The 24,089-nt window shown below is 47.9% G+C and overlaps 1 protein-coding gene across 3 annotated transcripts; it reads left to right on the top strand.

Moving 5' to 3' along the window:
- The first annotated feature begins 653 nt into the window (after nt 1–653).
- CSRNP1 (cysteine and serine rich nuclear protein 1) lies at nt 654–13,763 on the top strand. Of its 3 annotated transcripts, none has more exons than XM_042817419.1 (5): nt 654–687; nt 5,565–5,760; nt 7,885–8,144; nt 8,809–9,105; nt 10,014–13,763. In XM_042817419.1, exons 2-5 carry the CDS (start codon nt 5,589–5,591, stop codon nt 10,995–10,997), a joined length of 1,713 nt encoding a protein of 570 aa, XP_042673353.1. In that variant the 5' UTR covers nt 654–687; nt 5,565–5,588; the 3' UTR covers nt 10,998–13,763. The 3 variants fall into 3 exon arrangements, with proteins under 3 accessions (XP_042673353.1, XP_042673352.1, XP_042673351.1); XM_042817418.1 differs by lacking the exon at nt 654–687 and adding an exon at nt 3,185–4,815; XM_042817417.1 differs by lacking the exon at nt 654–687 and having other exon boundaries at nt 3,186–5,760.
- The last annotated feature ends 10,326 nt before the right edge of the window (nt 13,764–24,089 follow it).

Below are 24,089 nucleotides of genomic sequence, written 5' to 3'. Positions count from 1 at the left end.
CCCCCTTTTGAAATCGCAGTGTGGCTGCGGCCCCAAACTTTTGGAGGGATCTGAATACCTCAAGACACCCAAACACAGTTCAGGGTCACAGCGTGGTTATGAGCGCCCAAACTTCTGAGAGATCCGAACACCCCGAGGCATCCGAGTCACTTTCAGAGTCACAGTACAATTGGGAGTTCCCAAATTGCACGTGGGATCTGAATGATCTGAAGCACCCAAACCCCTTTTGGGGGTCCCGGTGTGGCTGCGCGTCCCCAAACTTTCACGGGATCCAAACTCTCTTGAGGCACCCAAAGCCGTTCTGGGGTCCCGGCGCGGTTGTGGCTCCCAGCCCCTCAGGCCGTGTTTGCGGGGAGCCCCTCACCCCGCCGGCGCCCGCGCTCCGGGCCCAAGCCGCCCCGCCGTCCCCCGGGCCCCTCACGGGCAGCGCCCCCGGCGGACGGGGCGGGGAGACGGCGGCGGCGGCCCTGAGTCAGCGCCCCGCCCGGGGGGGGGCAGGAAGCCGGGCGGGCCCGGGAGCGCGCCGGCCCCGCTCCTGTCACCGCCTGCGTCAGAGCCCGGAGTTTTCCACTGACGAAAAAGGGCAGCGCGGCGCGGCGCGGCGCAGCCCCGGCAGCGGCAGAGCGGGAGGCGCCGCCGCCACTGCAGCCGGAGCCGCCGCGCCGAGAGCCGCAGCCGCCGCCGCAGGTAGGGCCCGGAGCGGGGAGCGGGGAGGGGGGGTTCGCGTCGCCAACGGTCCGGCTCGCGTCGCGCAGCCGTCGGGGCGTACGGCTGGCGTCCGTCCGTCGGGGGTGCGGATCGCCGTCCGCCGTCGGGTGCGGGGGCTGCGGCTCGGCGCTCCCGGCCGCGGGGGTCGGGGTTTCCCGTGTCCCGGCGGACGGAGCCGGGCGGGAGCGTCGCGTAGGCGCCGTCTGGGCCGGGGCTGCCGTGTCCGCGGCGCCCGGAGGCGGCGGGACCCGGAGAGGGTGAACGAACCGCTCGGAGCTCGGCGGGGACGGCGAGGATCGGGGAGCGGAATTGGGGGGGGTCTCCGCCGCGAGTCCCCCCCTCGTTTTTTTTTCCCGGCCGGACACCTATTGACGGCACCCCATCGCCCCTCGCTGAGGCTGCGGCTGCAGTTTTGAGATCTTGAAAGAAAAGCGGGGGGAAAAGAGGAGGGGGTGTGGGGGGGAGGAAGGCTGGCCGGCTCGCTGTACCCCGGAGCTCCCGGCCGGGGATGTATTCCTGTCGCTACAGCAACACCTACCGGCGCTCCGACGGACGCGCCGACGGACGGAGCGCAGCGCCCGCAGCGCTCAGCGCAACAGCGGCGGCTGTGGCAGCGCTTTGGGGAAAGGGAGAGGGGAACCGGAGGAGCCAGAGGGAAGCCCTCCGCACACAGAGCTGCCCCGGTGTTCCCGGAGCGCTCATCACCTCCGCCGTGTCACTTTGGGATGAGGCTGACGCACGGGGACAGCCTTTTCCCAGAGCCAATTATTATAATTATTATTTTTTAATTATTTTTCCCCCCTTTTATTTTATTTTATTATTTTTTTTTTCACGGAACTTCACGTTTTAATCATTATTTTCTTTTTTTTTTTTTTTTTTTCCCCCTTTTGTTCTTTTCCACGGAGCTTCGCCCTTTCATCGTCACTCTTTTTTAACTATTATCATTTATTTTTTTTTCTTTTTCCCCTTTGTTCTTTTTCATGCGGCTCCACATCTTAATTATCGCTCTTTTTTTTTTATTATTATTATCCTTTTTGCCTTTTTCCTTTTCCTCCTTTCTCACGGAGGACACCCGGAGCTTCACATTCCTCCCTTTAATAATTCAGTGCGGGAAAGGAGCGGAGCCGGGGGCAGCGTGCAGCACAGCGTGTACCTGCGGGAGGGAACACACGGAAACCTGCCCTGAATTATTCATGGGGTGTAATCAAGTCGAGGATTTTCCTAGACAAAAGCACGCGTCGCTCTGTTCATATTTATTGCGGTGCAGAGTACATCCGAAGCACGCTGCGTTCGGGCTATGTCAGATAACCTTTTAATGCATTTCCTAATGTTTCTTATTTACCTTTTGAGCTGTCAGTGAGCCAGAAGGGCTTGATGGCAAGCCTACAAAGCCGTTTCTTGCTGGGGTTCCCTAGATATTGGCTCACGTGTGCCCTGCTTCCCATGGACGGCGCTGGCAGTAGGATCGCTCAGGGCACAGCGAGTGCCTAAGGGCTATTTATAACCAGGGGAAAGCTGTGAAACCCTAAACCCAACCGCGGGAGAGGGTGAAAATCAGCTGGGCTGAACCCTACGGGCTCCCCATTGCACCTCAGTAAATATGGCAGGAGTTAAAATGGTTAAGTGGACGGCGGTGATTGAGGGCTGATGGCTCTGCACTGGTGTCTTTTTTGATGGTGCTGAGGTCATGCGGTGGGAATAACACCTGGAAAAGGAAGAAAAACCTCCCCTTGGATTCAGCTCTGGATTTAGAGCTGTAGTGTTGGGCTTTAAAGCAATATTGGGCCCTGCTGAAGGCTCAGCCCCTTTGCACTGGGCTTGCAGGGTGCTCCTAAGGCAAGAAAGCTGCTGGTAAATCCATGCGTAGCACCGCTTGTTTTCTTGCTTTGCAGAGGGAACTTTGCTTACAGTTCACGTGTAGATTTGGGATCCTTCCACCTTTCTGGGATTCTCCCCAGGCGGAAAATCAAATTGCAAACACTGCTGTTCTCCTGCAGTCCCCCAGGAGCTGCTTCCAGGAGTGATTCCCTTTAATTGCCGCATGCTTTGCTCCTTGCAAAACCCCAAAACTTCCTCCCCGTGCCTCTGTGCAGCCCCTTACAGCCAGGCCCTGTAGGATTTTGGGTGCCCTCCTCCTCTCTGGGCTGCATGGATGCCTTCTGAAATCCAAATGACTCAAAATATTTACTGTTGATACGTTGTCCAAGTGGAGGATAGTTAAAACATTAATTCTTTGCATTCCTGCATATTAGGGCTTTGCTCTGCAACTCGCCGAGTGCCAGAAATGGGACTTAGTGGATTCACTCCCCTTCCCCCCCCCCCCCCACTAAGCTCCCCCCCCCCCCCAAAAGCTTGGAAAAAAAAAAATAAAAAGAAAAGGAGGGAGACAGAGAGAAAAAGAAAGGAATGCACATCTGGGCTAAATATTTGTTAGAAAGTATTCCCAGGATAGTGGGAGTTCTGGTGCCAGAGAGGAATTCCTGCGGGTTTGATCCATTGCATTATGTACTTGTTCCAAAAGCTGTTTTCAGTAAAATAGATGAGTAAGAAGTCTTAGCCAAGAACAGAATGTCTTTTTTGGCAACTAAAAGGAAGATAGGATTATTTTATTTCAGGTTATGTAAAAAAAAAAAAAAAAAAAAAGAGAGAGAGTGAGAGGGAATAAAGGTGGTAAAATCCTCCTGCGCTCTGAGCCGCTTGCAGAGATTTCCACTGCCGAGCGCTGATATTTTCTGTTTTTCACGCTGCTGTGCACATTTTTGTGACTTCTATGGCAGGCACAGATGCGGATGGGAGTCTCAGGCTTGCGGCATCACCGCAGCTCAGTGATCCCAGCCGTGGTTTCAGCAGCATTGCTCTCATGGCTTGGGTTCTGCTGCCGAGCGCTTGGGCAAGGAGGGGAGGGCACTGACGGCGCCTGGAGGAGGGCACTGGCTGTGCTCAGTGCAGGGCACCGACTCGGCCCTGATGGCTGAACCCCATCCGGGTGGTGTTTATAGGGGGCCGATGGAGGTAGAGGTATTTTTTCAAAATAAATTAAAAAAATGGTACCGTCCAAAACACAGCTCTGTTGGCTGAGTGTTGGGACAGCATCGACATTCTGCTCGCTTCCCTGGGAATTATACAAACTGGGAAAGCCCCTTCATACCTTTGGGTTTTTTTGTCTGTAGGTAGAAGTCCTGGTGTTGCCCAGGCTGCTGGCAGCTGGTCCTCGCCCAGCTCATCCCCGCAGTCAGGATTTGGGGTGGAGGGCTGAATGGATGGATGGCACGTGGGAGGAGGTGGCAAACTGATGCAAGGATGGGGTGAGTTTGGCCAAAACGCCATGTCACTGCCTGACGGCTTCTCTCTGATGCCCGCTGGTGTCCCTGCAGGGAGGGGACAAAGCCCAAGTGACATCAGTGCCTGCTCTACTCCCATCTTCTGGATGTGCTGGAGAGCTGCATTCTCCTCCTGTTGGCTGGAAGGCAACATCCTTCAGTAGGGATAGAGGAGATGGCCTTGCAGCAGTGAGTGGGTTCATCCCAGAGCCACCTGTGTTTGTTTTTGTGGAGTTTTTGACCATTCTATGTGGACGAGGAGGTACTTCATTTTGGACTTCATTTTGGAAGTTTTTTCCTTTACTTCTGGCGTGGGTTACCATCAGCAGAATGGGTGGTGGAAAAAGAACTGAAAAAAAAGGAGATTAGAGAGTTTGCAACGTTGTGGCTGCCAGCACTTTGCAAGTGAAAAGGTAGGAGAGGGCTCAGCACTGGTGCTGGATTGGACATGCTGCCACAGCCAATTTCTCCACATCAGCTTTGGGTCAAGGCCTCGACAACCCAGCCTCTGGCACATGCAGCCCCATGCAATGATTAACTTCTTCCAAGTCCAGAACCACTTCATCCATCCATCTTTAACCTTTCAGGGGACTTCTGGCACGGAAGCTGTCGGAGAATGTGATTGATGAGCAGTGGGGCTTTGCAGGCACCCACCATCGCAGGCACTGTTGGGCATCCCATCGTGGGGAGGTTCTGAAGTCCATGCAGTTTCTGTGCCGCCTGCTCAGGGCTGTCAGGAGGATGTCGGTTTGAGAGATTTAAATTCACATCAGACATGCAAAAGAGGGTGAGAAAGTGATATGGTTACGGTTACGAGGAGTAGGTTGTGCTGGTGGGAGGGTTTCACAAGAGGGCATGAGGACACCACGTCCATTAGCACTGGGTTTGCCCTTCCACCATGCTGCTCCAGGCACACTGGGTTGTGAATGCTGGAAATGGGCAGTAGAAGAGCGTGAAGGAAATTTAGGAATCTAGGCAAGCACAGAGCTGCTTTGTTTTTAATTAGCTACGTTGTTTTTAATTGCTACTATGCTTGATACATAACCCAGCCTAAACAAGAATAGCTTATTGAATGGGGGACTGACTATGAAAGGCACCGTGAGGAGAAGGGCTGTTCTTCACAGTTGATATATTTGTATTTCAGTGCTTCATTTAATAAGTCTGTTTCCCCAGGGGGCTGTAGCAAGTAAATCATGCCAGCAGATTGTTCTCTGCAAACCGGCTTATTTTTGTAATTAGCAAGACGCTCGAGCTGTAACTGCGCAGAAAGCGATCGGGGGAAGGAGTTAACATAAAAGAATTAGTAAGCAAAATGTAGTAATTATTGTTGGATAACGTTTGTGTTGATTGAATGGGTTCCTGGGCAGTTGCGTTTCCTCTAAAAGAGGAGAGGAATTGCAGCTGCGTGCAGGGGCGGCAGCGAGGTGTGGTTGTGGGGTGCACCTTTGGGGAGTCACAGCCTGCGCACTGAGCCCGTGCAGACTGTCAGTGGGATGATTTCCCTCTCTGATGATGCTTTTCTCCCTTCCTTTGCAGTTATATGAACAATACGGCGTCACCATGAGCGGGGTGTTGAAAAGGAAGTATGAAGAGCTGGGGGATGACAGCACCTACTGCTCCTCCTCCTCCTGTTCCCCTCTGTCCTCCTCGGCGTCCTCAGGCTGGGACTCGGATGAAGACAGCTCCCGTGGAGACAGCAAGCCCAGCTCTGCCATAGCACCTGGCTTTACCCGTGAGTCCCCTATCGCCTAGCCCTGTTTGCCCTATCCTTATAACCCCCCAGCGTCTTCACAAGAGTCTTCCTCAGCTGTCCCTCCTACCATTTTGCCATTTGTTTGCACCTTTTTTTTTGCTATCAGAGCATCCTCCGTCCTTCAGCATGCTATCAGCTGTTCCATAGGCAACTATGGAACAGACAGCCCGTAATGCTGGTTTTGAAAAATGATTAACCAACAGCCTAATTACCATTTCAGAACCCGCTTCCTATGTAAGGTGGGGACTTTGCCAAAGAACACGACGCGTTTGACATTGCCTCCACTGTCAGTACAGATAAATGCTATTTTGTTTTCCTAGCGTTATCGGTTTTGAGGGCTTTTAGGAAAACATGCAGAAGACAAGGTCATAAAATCCCTTATCTGCTGTGCAAAGGGAAAAGAAAGACAATAGGAGACCATCTTCTTGGAGGAGAAATGGTCCAACCCAGTAAATTACACTGAACACCCACTGTATATAGCAGTTAAGCTCCACTTAGCAGACACACACAAACACGCAGGGTCTGAAAAGGCTTTAGAAGTCTTGTAATAATAAAGAGTCTCATTCTTGCTTGTCTTCCCAGGTTTGGTGACAAAACAATGAACTTTTTGTATTCTCTGGCTCCATTGAAAAAGGGTCAGGAATGGAAAAACAATTTGGAGGGGGGGGGGGTAGGAGGGAGAAGCAAATGCCAAAGTGCAGCAGCTCGGTCGATAGATGCTGGCGGTGGTTAACTTGCCTCTTGATAAAGAGCTGATGGTTTAGAAGATTGAATCAAGGTTATTATGAAAAAGCAACGCACGCTGCAAAGATAGCATCAAAGCGATGGCGCAGCCTGGTTCGAAACCCTCAGTGAGTGAGCAGAAGCTGCTGACACAGCTGGGTGAATGCTTTTTTCTTTCTTTTCTTTTTTTCCATCTGAAACTGAGATGCGGTATTTTGGCAAGCAAGACCTGTGAAATGTAGGTGCAGCTTGCTGTTCAGTTTGCACTTTCTCAGCTCTGCTATCCAAGCAGCACAGCTCAGTCTCGTGCTGGGGATTGACCCAGCCCTTCCTGGCTGCTTGTTCCCACATTCCCACTACTTCATTAGCAGAGAGTGACACCAAAAACATCAGACACTGAATTTGTGCATTGCCTCCTCTTCTTCCTGGCATGCAAACAGCACAAGGGACATTTGGATGGGATATAAGGAAAGCTTTCTGTAATAAGGGTGGTGAGGCATTGGCACAGGTTGCTCAGAGAGGTGGTAAATGTCCCAAATTCCTGGAGACACTCAAAAGTCAGGCTGGACAACGCCCTGAGCACCTGATAGAGCTGTGAGTGTCCCTGTTCTTTGCAGGGGGGTTGGACCAGATGGCTTTTAAAGGTCAGTTCCAACTCATACAGTTCTATGATTCTGTGAAATTGCTCTGACCACTTATTCCACCCCTACTTGCTCCATCTGCGTGTGCAGAACCGGGTATCTCTGGAGAAGCTCTGCTCTGAGTGCTGTGTAGTGTATTTCAGCAGCATAAAATAAACCAGAGTCATGCATTGCCATGTTTACCCTGGGGTCACCTGCATCAAGATTAACATCTTAGCAGCTGCTGTCAAATGAGTCTTACAAGAATAAACTACAGATTCGTGGTTCCTCCCAGTGGATGGTAAAAGGAAATACCAGGAGAAGCAGCCAATTCGGGCTATTTTCTGTCCTGCCCCAAAAGCTGGAGCTGAAACATCAGTGTCCCAGTGTTGTGGGACCCTGGGATAGCAGGCAGGGTGAAAGGGTTGGGAACAGGACAGGTTTGGTTGGCTGCTTGTTCGTTCTGCTCTGCTGTATGTGAAGTATATGCAAATGTATTTCCTGGCAGAAGTTGTGGTGGGGAGGAGAAGCAGTGGGCATTTATTAGGGTGAATCTGAGTGGTGACTCCAGTGCATCAGGACTTGGCTTAGTTTCTCCTGTCTCCACTTTCCACCTTTAGATCCTGGAGCATGAGATGTGGTGACCTTATCGTATTATGTTACCATTGCGAGTCCGGTTCATGGCATTCAGCAAAGTTATTTTACCTCCATCTTCAGGATGGCATCGCTGACTGTATACTCTTTTCTCCCCCTTTTTCAGCCACGTCCATCCTGAAGAAATCCAAACGGCTAAAGAAGAACAACGTGGAGTTTGACCGGGTCACTGTGTTCTACTTCCCGCGCTGCCAGGGCTTCACGAGCGTACCGAGCCGCGGGGGCTGCACGCTGGGGATGGTGAGCAAACACAGCTCCTCTCGGCAGTTCACGTTAGCAGAGTTCTCCAAGGAGCAAGAAAACGTTCGTCGGGAGAAACTGGAAGAGAAATTGAAAGAGGAGAAGTTGGAAGCCTTGAAATGGAAAGTGAGTGGCTGGATTGGGGGTGTCTTTTCTCATGAAGGTCTTTTCTTTCTGTTGGTCTTTCCGAGTCCTTGGGACATTGATCCAGAACCTTCTGTGGGTCTCTGAGAAACACAGGTCGGTTCTCTGCCTTGAAAGAAGTGATGCTCAGCTCCCCTGGCAGGTATTCATCAGGTGTTCAGGTGGGACCTGAGCGAGATGCTGTGCACCCCATGTCTTCAGGCTCTCGGGTTTCACTCTGGAGGCTCCGAGACAGATACTGGTCATAGAGGTAGCCACCACTGGGGCAAGTCAGGAAGTGTCTGTGCTATGCAGTCAGATGTATGGTCTGGTGTTTGGAAGGTCCTCTGTGGAGCCAGGAGTCAGATCCTTACGGATCTCTTCCAATTTGTATTATTCTGCAATTTTATGATTCATGTATTGGAACAGGCTGCCCAGGGAGGTAGTGGAGTCACTATCCCTGAAATTGTTCAGGAAACATGGAGATGTGGCACTGAGGGACATGGTTAGCAGGCATGGTAGGGATGAGTTGGGATTGGACTAGATGACTTTAGTGGTCTTTTCCAATCTTTATGATTCCATGATTTCTCCTGGCCTGAGGTGTTGAGGGTTGCTGTCTTGGTGTCCCTGAGACCTCCATAACACTTTGCCCGTGTTTTGCCCTCAGCTCACCATGAACGGCACGAAGGAATCGGAGGAAGCCAACCAGCTCACTATTGAAGACATCTCTGACGACGACATCGACGTCAGCAACGTGGACCTGGAGGATGGCTTTTTTCTCCAGCCCTATCCAGCCAAGAAAAGGCGTGCACTGCTCAAAGCCGTTGGGGTGAAGAAGATTGACAAGGAGGAGAAGCGGGAGCTGCACAGCATCCGCCTGTCCCGGGAGGACTGTGGCTGTGACTGTCAGGAGGTCTGCGATCCCGAGACCTGCAGCTGTAGCTTGGCAGGCATTAAGTGCCAGGTACTGCCCTATCTCATGCATCTCAAGTTGAAGTGGGTAAAGCTCTTGGAGATGCTGCTGGAAAGCATCTTCCTCCCAAATCGCTCATCCCATGGGGATGTGCAAGTGCACACACATTGTGAATGGCAGAGAGAGATGGGCTGTGGGGGATGCCTTGGCAAAGGGAAGCCCTTCGCTCCTCCCACGAGGCTCCAATTTCTCCTCCTCCCTTGGTTTTATTCTTATTCTCCTTGTTGGTGTGCATCCCAACTCCCAGCAAACGTAGGAGCATCAGTGTCAGCTCTGCAGGCCTACCTGCACGTCACAGGGTGACCCCTGTAGCTGCACTTAGTTACCTTCATTTATTTTTTTTTATATTTTCTGTTTTCAGAGGTGCCTGTCCTGCTGTGTTTGCAGGAGTATTCATTACTGTGGGTGCTGCTCACTTGCTTGCTATGTGCTGTGGTTGCAGGCTGGGTGGTGTAGGGTGTGTGTGTGCATATAGTTGCTGTGCACAGGCAGTTGGAAATGCACAGGCAGATGGATGTGCACAGGAGGACTCATGGCCCATGTGCATGTCACAGCCCCCCTCTAGTGGCTGCTCACAGCTGGTACGTAGAAGTGCTGCAGATACCAGTGGAGCAATTTGTCCTTCATCCCGCAGAGAGGCAGAAGCTCATGATATAGATCAGATATTAGATATCGTGGTGCAGTGCACAAAAATTCACATTTGCCCACTTACGTCTCCTTTCTGAGCATCTTCCAAAGAGCAAGTGGTGTGGGTTGGTTTTTTTTTACTATTTTGTATTTTTTGGCTTGCTTTTAAATCCCTCACCCATGCTGCAAAGGTGATGTGTAAGAGTTGGGGGGGTTAATCAAGGTGGCTTGGGCTTTAGGCGAGGGTCCTCACCCCATGTTTTTCCCCCCAGATGGACCACACCTCCTTCCCCTGTGGCTGTACCAAGGACGGCTGCGGCAACACAGAAGGTAGGATCGAGTTCAACCAGGCCCGGGTGCAGACCCACTTCATCCACACCATCATGAAGCTGGAGCTGGAGAAGCAGCAGCAGAGCAGTGAGGGGGTGGCAGAGGTTGAACCTCCCTTCCGAGAGCGGTTGCCTCAGCTGGGCTGCACAGCGACAAAGGGGCCCTTGGAAGAACGCACAGCGCCGCTGGCCCCTGCCTTCCAGTTCAGCCCTGAGTTGGAAGCCCTGGGGGAGAACAGCTGCAGCAGCGACATGACGGACTCCTCCATCTCCTCCCACCCCAGCGAGGACCTGGAGGAACCCTATGAGAGCCTCCCCTCCGACAAGTCCCAGTCGGACATCGATGACGATGGCTTGGCACGCATCCTCCACTTCAACGATTCGGATGCCGAGGAGGAGGCAGACCGCTGCCAGGACAACCTGAGCTGTTTCCACCCTGCCGACTTCTTCATTGAGGACCATGGCTGCGAGGCCAAGCCCGGCCCTGGGGCCTCATCCCACCTGTCTGAGTGCCTGGACGAGAACGCCAACCAGGACAGTGGTGGGCTGCTGGAGGAGGCCATGCACACGCGCTGTGATGGGGTGTCGTGCTGCGCCCCAGCCCCAGCTGAGTCGTGTTCCAAGAGCTATGCTGACCTCAGCCTTTCCTCTGACTCCTTGGATTTCTTCCAGTCCTTCTCGGACTATAACTTGGGACCCCTTTACAACTCCTTGAAGGAGTATGAGAACCTTGATAACTTCTCAGCGTTACAGTTTCAGTTGCCTAATTTCCCCGGTTTCCCGCAAGCTGGAGATCAGGGCTCCTGTTTCTTGGAGTCTCTCATCGGTTTGTCCGAATCCGTCCCCGAAACCCCAGCCCCTTTCACAGACAATCAGCTTTTGGAGGACGCCATCAAGTCATCGCTGATGGAAACGGTGAAGGTGTGAAGCTCCTGGCTGGCTGGGGATGCGAAGGATTGGCAGCATCGTGGTGCTGAAACCAAAGCCGAAGAACGGTTGGACGGGCAAACTTTCACTTGTGCTATGTGAAAAGGATTTAAAAAAAAAAAAAAAAAGCAGACTTTCTGAGCAGACAAACTATTTTTGGTCTTTATAGAATGTGGACGTTTTGACATACTGCAGCTACAATCAGTCCTCTTGCTGTTTGTGCAAAAATTTCTAAACTTTCATGATGGGGTTGGGGGGGGGGGTGGAGGGAGGGACGAAGACTTTCAAGTATGAATTTCCTTGTGTTTTGTATGCAAAGACCTGTTGAGAAATGCTCCTTGCGAATGTTGCCAGTCGTACACACAGCCCCTTCTAGAAACGTTTCGGTGTCGCGGGAACTTTTTCAGCCAACTCTTGAAGCTGTATTTATTGTGAAAATTCGTGATTTGCATAAGGGCCAGACCAACACGCTCTTGGGTTTAAATCGGAAAAGGTTTACAGAAGAGATCCGTACACTATATACGTAATCATCCTTCATCTATTTATTGCAAATTCCAGAATTTAACTAGCCACTGAAGCTTGAACTAGCATGAAACCTTATTTAAATTGGTGATACCTCAGATGTATTATGTGCACAATCATATTTTTTGCATAATATATCTGTATTTATTTATTTTCTACCTGTAGTACATGAATAGCACTGTGGTTTGTCAGTGACCTGGAAGGGCAGTAAGGTCTCCAGCAGCACACGTCCTAAAGATGACCCCAGTGTCTGAGTCTGGGAGGTGCTGTGTGTTTGGTCTTCACCTCACACTGCTACAAGAGCTGAATGCAAGGTGGGTGGGAGGGGAGGGATGAGGGAGGTGTTCCTACAGCATCCTCTGGTAGTGAACCATCCTTTGTAGACGTGATAGCGCGTAGTCTGGTATGCATGATACTGCTATAGGGAGCAAAACCATCCTGTGTTTGAGAAACATGAGCTAGCTCTATTTAATGAACAAAAACCACCAAAATCTTTCCATAAATTATTTTCTAATTTATTGAATTTCCTAAGGATTTGGCCATGAGATCTTTTGTGATTGCTTATGGTGCCTGAATATGCAGAGGAACTGCCAGCGAGGGAGAAAGTCAGGGTGACCTTTGCAGCCCGTGGGGCTTTGGAGAGCAAAGTGAAGGGCAGCAGCACCCTTACGACTCCCAGATATCAAGGATATGGCAACTCCAGATACCTGTGGGCCAGACTGTTTATACTCTTTTTTTAAACAGATAAATTGGGTAAATCAAGGAAAGGAGATGAATATGAAGGTTGTTGCATTATTTATTGAGTACGATTGCAGAGAGGAGGAAAAAAGAGAAATGGTTGTGCTTAGGAGGGAGATTAGAGGCCTACTTAGATTTTTTGTTGTTTGAATCAGCCTGAGAACATGACACTATTTGGCCATGCCATGTAACTGGACCCAAACCTGCACGCCAGTGATACACTAAGTGCCTACGCCAGCAGCGTGAGCGTCTGAGTATCTCTCTGGAAACCCACAGCTGTACATTGAATTCCCCCCTTGCATAGTCACCCAGTTGGGGGGAATCATCCCAGAATGTGGGGCTGGGGACCTTTCCCTTAGCTGAACCCTCGCTGTCCCCACCGGCAGGGATGGGGGCTGTTTGAGACCTGCCACTTGATGGACAAGTAGTCTTGCCATGCCACCATGGCACCCTGCCAGCAATTCGGAAAGCTTCTGGCGTATGAATAGCACGAAGGCTGGGTTTTTTTGTTTTTGTTTTTGTTTTTTTAAATTATTGTTATTAATTATTATTATTATTATTTAATTGTACGTCTTCTCTGGTATTGAGCCGGTCAACCTTGAAGCAGAGTCAACCCGCCACGTCCTCCCACGAGGCATCCCCTGAGGCCATCGCCATGGGCAGGAGGGCAACTGTAGGAATACTACTGGCAGATGGAGGATTTCCTGGATACCTATCTATCTATCTATCTATCTATCTATCTATCTTATTTTTTTGTTGTCGCCGTCGTTTCTTTTGACTGAAAACCCCCCTTGGTTGTCTTCTGGTGGTAGTTGCTATCCTTCAGACTGCATCAAAAATACTGACTGTTGGAAGTCTGGTACCGTTCTGTATTTATTGGCACTAATATATTTTATAACATTCCTCAGTTTCTCTGCGTATATATATATATTTATATATATAAAATATATGCATATATTTTATATATATATATATACACAACACTTTTTGTAATGAATGACAGAGATTGACTCCTGCCATTGTGGATTTTTTTTTTCTATAATTTATTCATTTTATTTGTGTTGGTGCCAAAAAAAAAAAAAAAAAAAAAAATTTTTTTTTCTCTTTTTTTTTTTTTTTCTTTTCAAGGCACTGAATTGTAAATATATAATTTTGTTGCTTGTTTGTTTGTTTTTCTTCTCGGTATCTATGTAAAAAGTTGCCTGTTAAACAGTTTTTAAACTGGCTATTTATTGACACAATCTGTAATTATCTAATGTATTGATTGAAACACTTTGGTTTCAACATAGCTTTATTTTAGCTTTCTTTGTGTATATATTGTGATTATGTTGCTTAAGGGTACAAGTTAAAAAAAAAATGCTTTATTTTTACCTTATCCATTTGCATTTGTTAAAAAAAAAAAAAAAAAGGAAAAAAGCATATTTGTCTACAGCTGCTGTCTCTCATTTCATCAAAGCAATATGAAGAAATTTCCATTACACTTTCAATAAAATAATTTTGTTTGAATGCGGCAGCGTCTTCACCCTTTCTCCTTGCGCCTCCAGCATGACTGCTTGTTACTTTCTTTTCTCTGCTGTGGCTCAGATGCTAGGATGAGGGGTGTGAGAGCTACTGCATATCACAGCTGCTCCTTTTTTCCTTTGTTTTTGCTTTTTTCGGACTGTTTTGAAGCTCATCACCCCAGGATTCCCACCCCAAATCACAGAATCACAGAATCACAGAATCACCCGGGTTGGAAGGGACCTCAAGGATCATGTAGTTCCAACCCCCCTGCCTAGCAGGGCCACCAAACACACACATTCAGATCAGGTTGCCCAGGAAGGACCCCGTCCAACCTGGCCTTAAACACATCCAAGGATGGGGCATCCACAACCTCCCTGGGCAGCCCGTTCCAGGGCCTAACCACTCTCCTTGTTTAGAACTTCCCCCTAACATCCAACCTAAATCTTCCCTCCTTCAACTTCGATCCATTTCCCCTAGTCCTGCTGTTGTCAGCCCTTTTGAAGAGTTTACTCCCCTCGTGGGTGTAGGTTCCCTTCAGGTATTGATAGGCTGCAATGAGGTCACCCCGCAGCCTTCTCTTCTCCAGGCTGAACAAGCCCAACTCCATCAGCCTGTCCTCATAGGGGAGGTGCTCCAGCCCCCTGATCATCTTAGTTGCCGTCCTCTGGACCCTTTCCAAAATCTCAATGTCTTTCTTGTACTGAGGGCTCCACACCTGGACGCAGTAATATAAAATAATGAGATGGACCTCAAAATCATGATTTTGCCCAGGGACGGGTGTCCTCCCAGAGGTACTCAGTACCACGATGAAAGAAGAGTGTCAAAGGACGCCCGTGGGGTAGGACGCTGCCCTCATCCCCATGCCTGTAGCTCTGTCCAGACCTGGACATTGAAACTGCACCGGGCAGAGCATCTTTAGCAAGGAAATGGGAAACGGTGGTTGTATCAAAGCCCAGCAAAGTGCTGGCACGGTGGGTTGGAGTTGTCTGGCTGGAAGGTCACTGTGTTGAGGCCATCTCCTGGGCTGTCCCACTAATGAAGCTCTTTCTGCAGGACCTTCCTGCTGACTGGTGCCAGCCCACGATGTGTGGCACTGAGGATTCAGGAATGGAAAGGGCAAATTCATCTGAGCACAAATCAGAGACGTGAACACGGAACATGAGCTGGATTTGGAACCACGTGTTTTTTCCCCATCAACGTTTGAGCCCCTCAAAATCCAGACTGAGTGGGAATAAAAAACGCTCTAGCTCATTGCAAAGGTGTTTCCCACTGTCACTGTAGTTAGCGCTGATGAACTGTTAAATGTTCATCTTCACTGGGCCAAAACAGCCTACAACAAACTGTCATGGTCACCACAGCCTTCCTGCTTTTCCACCCCAGCGGGAGCCTCCTGTGTCACTCGTCTCCCTCCTTGGCAGCCTCCATGGCAAGGCTGAAGCCAGCTGCAATTCAGCACGCAGCGGGACAGACGTGCCCAGACCCGATGACACACGGCTGTGATTCATTGCCGTGAGCAGCTCCTTCAATGGACCCAATAAATCCCGCCTCTGCAGCTCCAGCTCGAGCTGTGCACTCCCCACCTTCCTCACCCTCTTTACTGTCGTTAGTTTTTCTCCTCCGTGCAGCTACCCTCGCTCCTAACACCCAAAAGCACACAATTATTCATTGTTTGCTTTCATTTAATTCTTTAGTTGCTGCTGAAAGAGTTAAAGCATCTTTGCAACCAGCAGACAGACAGCAGTTCTCTCCCTACATAGGGACTGAGTCATTTGTTGCGCAGAGCTGGCACCAAGCAGGAAGGAGATGTCTCTGTTCTGGGCAGGAACAGCCATAAAGTGACAAAAAGATGGACTTCATGTGCAGTAGGGAAAAAAAACACCCCAGGAGCTGCAGGGCAATGCAAGCCCAGGGTGTTGCCTGGGACGCTTTCATAAAGACAGCTTTTCCCACATCAAGGACCTGCGTCTACTCTGAAGATCCAAAATAAACCACTTTTTATCCTTGCAGCACAGAAATCCTCATCACTCCATAAGGGTCCCTCTATCTAATCAACCAGTATTGCACACCAGCACAACAGCAGCTTAATTTGAACCCCTCGAGGGTTCCTTTGTGCTCATCCATCTCAGGAGCATCCCAGGAAATGGGTGTTGCTAAATGTAGAGAAGAAAGGTAACTAATTCCTAGAATCATTGAAGTAGTAAGGAGCACTAAGATCATCTAGTCCAATCACCAGCCCATGCCTGTGACAGCTCTAGGCCATGTCACTCACTGTGACATCCACTCTTTTCTTGAACATCTCCAGGGATGGTGATTCCCCATCACTCTGGGCAGCCTGTGCCAATGCCTCACCACCCACTCAGGGTTCCTAATATCCAACCTGAACCTCCCCTGACACAACTTCGTGCCAGTACCTCTCGTCCTAGCTCTATTTCTTGCTAGAAAACAATGAATATTCTTCTTCTGACAGACACCTGGCTAAAGGGAGAATTCAGATAAGTCACTGATGGAAAGAACCAAGTTTTCTCCTTCACAGCCTCATCTACGAGGAGTTTTAAATACGGCTTGAACCACACATTTCATCAGCCTGCTTTATATCACCAGGATGCTGTGAACAGCAGCATTGCCATCTGCTGGGCAGCAGCCCCAGCTGCCTTCTCCTTCAGCTCCACAGCACATTTTGCCCAGAGAGTGAGGTACCGAAATGCCTGAGGCCTGGAGCTCAGAGCAGAGCAGGCTGAGGCAGGGCTCACAGCCATACAGCTCCAGTGCTGAGCTCTGCTCTCTTGGGACAACGATAGGGCCTGAGGGAACAACGTGGAGCTGTCAGGGGAAGGACAGCTGGGGGTGAGGGAAAGGCTGTGCCTCAGAGGGCAGTGGGCATGGAATGGGATGCCCAGGCTCAGAGCTGCCATTTGGACAAGGTTGCAGGAGGAAGCTGCCACCACAGCAAATAACATTCCTCCAAAATAAACCTGCTCTATTGAGAGCGTTATCTACTCCACTTCTAGGAAATAATGACTTGGATACTACTTTGGAGTAAATAGAGATGAGAATTTAATGGTTCTTAAGTGCTTTTTATATTGAAAGCTTCCCAAAGTGCTTTGCAGTAATTAGGGCTGAATAGCTGTGAGGAGAGGTGGGAGCACATTGTATTCCCCAAAATATGGGTCAATTTTGCTCAGGAGAGGAAACAATTGGGTGATGAAGTGATGTAAATTTGACTATTGTACTTGGAGGTTTATCTGACAAAACACGTCTGGGGTAGGATGTGAATGAGGGCACGTCCATAATATAAGCATGGAATCATAGGATCATAAAATCATAGAATCATAGGATCATAGAATCATAGGATCACAGAATGGCTTGGATTGAAAAGGACCTCAAAGGCCATCTAGTTTCAAAGTCCCTGCTATGTGCAGGGTCACCAACCAGCAGACCAGGCTGCCCAGAGCCACATCCAGTCTGGCCTTGAATGCCTGCAGGGATGGGGCATCCACAGCCTCCTTGGCAACCTGTTCCAATACGTCACCACCTTCTGAGTGAAAAATTTCCTCCTAAATCATCTCAATCCAGCTGTGACATGACTGAGGGCTCCACTGCCAAGAGTATCTCCGTGTGATCTCTAAGAGCATCTCTGTCAGATCCTCTATGAACTCCGGGTGTGCTGTGTTTGTGGCCATCAGAGATATTCGAAGCTCTGTAGACAGCTCTATGGGGTTGGTGGAGATGAAATGGGGCCTCAGAAACCTGTGCTTCTCTGAATCAGCAGCAGGATGGGATGTCCTCAGTTGTCCCTAGTGGCCTTGTCCTCCATACTGGATCCCTGAATCCCAGAGCTGCGTTGTACAGCATCTACAACCTTACCAAACACCTCAAGATGTTGTGGCCAGTCCTGTACCTCACCAGCGCACCCTACACGTGCTGGGATCAGACTCAGAAGGTGCCTTCAGTGCTTCCTTTTTTTGTTCTGCTAAAGGACATGGGGAACATCAGTTTTCCAAAACATGGACGGCTTCAGCTGCATACTCATCACCCAGCTGTGGAAAAAGCAAATATTTTATTACATAATATTTAATATTATGGTACCCAATGGTGTTTTTGCTGTCCTATTGGATATTGTATCTCTGTAAGACCTAGTACCTTCACATAATAAAACCTGTTGGAAGAACAGCATTTTCCACAGGTGCCTGAGGTAAGGTTACAGATTTTCCTGTAGTGCTCAGAAGCAAGGCTCTTGAATACCAAGGCATGGAAGAAGCACATGCAATGCCACGTGAGTGCTCCCAGGCCATCGCCTCCTCTTATCCTATGCCATAAATCACAGCTGAACAGCACAAACTGTTCCTGTCATGGGAACCCGGAAAAAAAAAATGCTCCTTCTTGGTGCTGGGGACGTGATAATGACTCTAAACAGCCTCTAACACGTGGTTCTCCTGCAGCTGCAGCATAATATTTCTCCTCCTGGTTGCCATCCTTAACCTCTTTGTGGCTCAGGCACTGAGCACACAGAGATAGACCCAATCTCAGGCACCTCAAAGCCAGCAGAGACTGCACTCCTTCACCTCTCAGCATCCAGGAGGGTTCTGGAAAGGATTGAGGGACTCCTGTGGAAAATCCCACTCTCTGAAGCCTTTGATCATGTATACTCAGGGTGCTGCTCTCACTTGGTTCCTAAGCAAACTGCAAGAGCTGTGACTCCATTATTAGTGAGTCTAACAGATCTAGAAGTGAAGCTGAACTTCTGTCACAGCAGAAGTCACAGGCTGTCTTAAAAGTAGCAAGAACCACTCACTAATATTAAAGGGAAGGAAAGCTAATTCATTATTTTTTGTGTCTTTGCCTGTGTCAGAGGAGGACAATTGCCAAAATTCTGAATACAGAAGAGACATTGTCAAGGGCAGCCTGATAAAGCAATGAGCTACAAACACAGCTGGGGCTCCAGTCCTTTTGTAAATCCTGAATAAAGCGCTGCTGGTTTCATTTTCACTTGCACTCACCGCAATAAGCAGAGTTCATCTGTTTTCCAGTAGGACCTCCGGGTAATGGCAGTAAAAAGAAGCTCCCGGTTGCTTATCTGAGCGTCTGCGAGCCAACACAAAGGACAGAGTGCAAGGCTGTATACACGCCGTTTTATCAGCCCGCAAAACTTCTTCGGGAGCTGGTGATAAGCACATCAAGCATTCCTCCGGTTTGCCAATGCCCTCTAGTGGCACCTAAGCATTCACTTTGCATCTCTGTCTGAAGCAGGGTGAAAGATCAGCTTGTTATCCCCTATTGTAAGCACGTTCACTAACGGCATGGGTAATTAAGAAAGAGTGCGTGTTGGTGTCGTGCTGTCTCATTTGTGCGGTGCACGTATGACTTGCTGCAGAGCAAAGTGTGTAACATGGTCTGTGGGCTGTGAAACCTGAACTTCTTTCCACCTCCCTATCCTTATGTAGGTTTCTCAGGATGCAAACCCATTTCAAGTGCTGGCATTAATGCAAATGTATCTCCTCTTATGTAAATCAGCAATCAGCTTGATTTCCACTCCCAGGAAGTCAGCAATTATGTGTAAAGTCAAGGTTAAAGCAAAGAGAGCTTTACCATTCCTTTGATTAAGTGCACAGTGAGATGCCCAGCTGTGCAGGAACAGCAGCAGGAACTCAGAGGGTGAGAAGGATGCGGCAGTAGTAGCAAGAATGAGGATGAGGACAAAGGTTTTAAGTCTTTATATACATATATGTACATATAAAGCATATGTACATATATGTATATATATGTGTATATAAGTATATATATATATGTATATATAAAGTATATGTGTATATATATATGTATATAAAGACTTAAAACCTTTGTATATACATATATATATACGTGTGTGTATATATATACAAATATATATATTATATATCTATAGATAGATTATATATATATGAAACTACAAAGTATTTGGCACCCAGGCCATGCAGAAATGGTGTGTGTGCCTTTGAACAGTGGAGTAGCTCCATATAAGAAACATGGAAAAGAGACCATGGAGCTGGAAATCTGCATTAGCTGGTTTTGCTAATTACTGTGTTAAGATGCCTGTAGTGGTTTAACTATGCTCACAAAAGGTTATGAATTGGCTTAGGGAAATTCATTTCAAAAGAATCACAATCATTTAGGTTGGAAAAGACTGCTAAGGTCATCTAGTCCAACCACCAACACATTAGTCCAACCATCAGCTTATCAAGTTCTCTGGCTAAGCCCTTTCACTGCACCTGGTGACATCACAGCCACTGTCTTTAAAGCTTCCACGGTTGAAGAACACCATGAGCAGTCTTCCAGGTCATATCAAGTGAAGTGAAATTGACGTCTGCTTCCAGAAGTCTCCACAACCCCACCACAATGATCGTGAAGCAATGCATGCTCTTACCAACCTATGTCCCTTTTTTTGGCTGATATCCCTTCCTTCAGAGAGCTACCAGATCTTTCTCACAGAGACCTTGTTCCCTCCATAGAGGGAACCCTTTCCAATCGCTGTAACAAACACTTCAGGTTTTGTGCTGGCATGCTAAGTGGAGAGAAAGAACAAATATGCTATAATCTATACCACTTAGCTGCTGAGAGATTCACCCTTTCCTAGCTTAAATATTCCAATTAAATTTACTCAGGCAACCAAGAGGAAGAAGATATTGAATCATCTTCAGTGAAGTGGTAGCAATTTTCCAAGCATTTAATGCTAGCATATTTGATAAGAAGCTGTTGTCTAAATCTTTGCTTAATGTTACTATGCTCAGAACTTGTTAAACTGATAAAAAATGTTCCCAACGTGGAAAAAAAAAAAGAAACTGAAAACAAACCCACAACCAAAAGAAAGCAAGGACCTGTTCAAGGCGTTGCCCAAGGTTACCCAAACACCTCCACATTGCACAGTTCCCACTGGGCCGTGCAGAAGAAATAACACCTGACAAATTTCGGATCGGGTTAAAAGCCAAGCAGGGCTAACCCAGCCAGCACTTCAGGCTGGTAACTGTCGATGCACATGTTGCATTCCCTTCTAAGAAAAGCATCTGTCCACCCAGCTGCCTGCTGCTCCATGTAACATGACCGGATCTTTATCAACTGGGTAATAAGAGCATTAGCCAAAGGGGAGGGTGGTTCAACCTTGGCTGGATGTGCTGGTCCTGTTTTCTAGCATCCTTTTCTCCTCCCTTCTTCCTGCTGAATGTACTTCTCTCTGCCTGCATCCAAATTGCTGGCTCTCAGTTCCAGGGGTGGCAGAGATCTGGGCTAGGAGGAAAAAAAAAAGGAAAATGGGAAATGCTGTGGCTAGCAGAGATCTGGTCACCCTCATAGGAGTGCAAAACATCCCAGACTTTTTCCCAGGTGGAGCAGACCATTACCCAGATGGTAGTCCACCTGACCATGGCAAGTGGTGGTCCTTGCAGGGGGAAATACCAAGAGGTGCATTACATCTTTGCTAGCATCCTTAACATAGCCCTTAAGATGAACATGTAGAAGCCTTTGCAATGAGTAACATTGTGACAGATGGCAGCGGAGGGGCAGACTGACAAAATGGCATCTGACATGGAAGTGTAGATGAAGCAAAAGTGTGAAATTGAATCTCTCCATGCGGAAAAAATGGCACCCATTGACATTCATTGATGTTTGCTGAACGTTTATGGAGACCATGAGCACAGTGAGGTGGGAGATGATGTTTCAGCAGTGGCAACAACAGCAGTGGGTCATCCCTGCTGGGGCAGATTTGTACGAGCACAGCATGTGGGCTCTTGTTCATTGCTGGCAAATATGCAGAGCTCATGGTGGTGACTATGTTGAGAAATAGTGTTTTGTCACTGAAAATTTGCTCTATCAGTGTTGCTGTGCTCAGTTGTATTTTCCATGGAAATAGTTTGGAGGCATTACTTTTGGAGCAACCTACATATCTGCACCCTAAAATAATTCCTCTTCTCTCACTGCAGCCTAGGCAAAGTGAAAGGTTGGTTACTTGTGATCTAGAGGAATGTTTTCCTTTTTTTTCAGGAGCCACCTCTGCTAATATTCATCCAGTCGCGTTCCAGACATCCAGTGTAAAGCTCAACCACTCTAAGCACTTACTGACATGCATTAGGCATCTATCTAGGAGCACACAGATTCTTCAGTACAACATAAAAACCCAGAGACTTGTTTCCACGATGAAGCAAAATTTCTTCAGGACAAACAGAGCATCAAAGCATAGGCAGTAAACCACCTCGAACTGCAGTCAAAGATCAGTTGTCAGCATGAGAAATGGTTGGTATAATTCCATACACGGCACGGACCTGAATTTTCTCTCCGGATCATTTTTACCCAAGTTTCTATCGAGGAGTTTGTTTTAAAAGTAGGTGCAGGGTTCTATAAGTACTGACATCAGCAGGTCTGGGGCTAGACAGGGTTGAGGGACTCGGCTCAGTGGGCATGGTGGTGATGGGTTGATGGCAGGACTAGAAGATTCCAGTAGTCTTTTCCAGCATTAATGATTCTATGATTGTAGACATAATAAAGTAAAAAAGGAAGAGTTAAGAAAACGAACTGGAAAAGAGAGCAAGGTTCATTCATCCAAGTACTGAAATCTGTTGCCCATGGGATGGACATGGTAGGACCAGGGTTTTTTCTTGTGTAATTTCACCAGCCCTATTTAACCAACCCTTTGTATTTTCTTGGAAGCCATAGAAGTTCATTGTGATGTTTAGCACTGAAACCTTTTTTAAGCCATTGAACATTTTTTCCCTTTACATCATAGATCATTTTTAGCTCCCAGTTAGTTTTGGCTAGGAGGTCAGAGAGTGGCCTCTTAGCCAAACAGTCTCTTCTCTCATTTCCACCACATTCATCACCCTTGTTAGACCTGGCCAGCTCTCTATTTTCTATTGCTAATTTATTATTCCAAAGATTCTGTGTGTGCTCTCTATGTACAATTCTGTTGAAGAACATTGTTGTCTGTTTATTCTCCTTTTGGACACCGTGCCATTTAGATTGAGTAATTGTTTGTCCACAATCTGTACTCTACAGCAAAGCAAATGGTATACTCATTTTGCAGCTGAGTGGCTTTGATGTTGGGCTGTGCTGTAATGCCCAAAGGAGAAATAAATTACACTCCAGATGATGAATTACAGCTGTTTTCTGAATTCCTCCACTTCAGACATTGTTTTAGTGTAGAGCTCCGGGGGGACTGTCTGCGTTTTGCTATATGCTTGGTGAATGAGGTGAACCTCTTGGTCATATGTGAATGAAGAGAGGGGAGTAAGAGCACTAGGACTGGGAAGTACTGCTCCACGTAAGAGGACTTGGCAAGGGTGAAAAACCTTGAATTTATGAGTTATGACTGACTGTAGGTGAAGGAAATCAATTAAAAAACCCACAGAAATTGGAGTAAATGGCTGATTAGTTTTTGGTATCACAGAAATACAACAAAGCTCCAATTCAGAAACGTAGCTCGAGATGCTGAAGCCTAGTGCTGCCATCCAAAATGTCAAAATTCTCTGTCTGGAGACTTACTCATTAGAAGTGGCAAATCAATTGAGTGTTTTGCAAAGTGTAAGAACGTGGTTTGGGCACTGTAAAGGTTGCTGCAAAAAGGTGCTGTGCTTGACAGTTAAATGATAACGCACAGGAAAACCCCCAAGACTGCAGTCTTTATACCCTATCTTGCAAAGCATAGAGAATTGTTTGAGAAGACAGTTGAATCTCTTCCAAAAAGGCTCCATAATCCTGACAAAAGCTGGGCAAGCTGGAGGTTGGGCTACATGATCTCCTGAGGTCCATTCATCCTGAATTATACTATGAGTTATTTTGATTGAGTGTTCAGAAAAATTGCACTGTCACTCTCTACAGGCAGAGGCCTTGGATTTGACACTGAAAAAACACTGCTCACAACAATGGGAAGAGCAGATGAGTCCATCAGAGCGGAGAAAAACACTTCTGTGAGTTATAAACAGTCCATCAGAAAAACTGCTGTTACAAGGCACTCGAAGAGCCGAAGTCCAAGAGGATTTAGACAAATCTCCTATTGCTGCTCTGTGTAGCTTTGTTAAAGTATCTCAGAGTTTGACTGTGACGAGCCTATCTGAAAGGAACAGAGAACAACCAGTCACCTCGAAGTTACCATATTTACCAATAAAAAGCACTAGGAGAAAGGATCATCATCTTAAAAAATTGTGAAGCATTTGTCTTCATTTGCCTTTAAATACGAAACTATAAGCAATAGGAAGTGTAATAATCTCTTTAGGTAGACATTTAACTTACTTTACAACGTGTTGGTGGACATACAGGTGATCTCACACATATGACATCCCTTCACTTACAGTTTCAGAGTTCCTACAG

This window comes from Centrocercus urophasianus, unplaced genomic scaffold (genome assembly GCF_019232065.1).
Source record: "Centrocercus urophasianus isolate 14NV4802_14NV808 unplaced genomic scaffold, USGS_Curo_1.0 seq_16, whole genome shotgun sequence".
Taxonomy (NCBI): Eukaryota; Metazoa; Chordata; class Aves; order Galliformes; family Phasianidae; genus Centrocercus; species Centrocercus urophasianus.
The sequence above is the reverse complement of the archived record's forward strand: the minus strand, read 5'-3'. Positions and strand labels throughout refer to the sequence as shown.

Bases quoted from the DNA above. Each gene is read 5' to 3' on its own strand.
- CSRNP1 (XM_042817417.1), top strand. From the start codon at position 5,538: ATGATGCTTTTCTCCCTTCCTTTGCAGTTATATGAACAATACGGCGTC. The intron at 5,761-7,884 runs GTGAGTCCCCTA...CCCCTTTTTCAG, and splicing joins CATAGCACCTGGCTTTACCC to CCACGTCCATCCTGAAGAAA. The intron at 8,145-8,808 runs GTGAGTGGCTGG...TTTTGCCCTCAG, and splicing joins TGGAAGCCTTGAAATGGAAA to CTCACCATGAACGGCACGAA.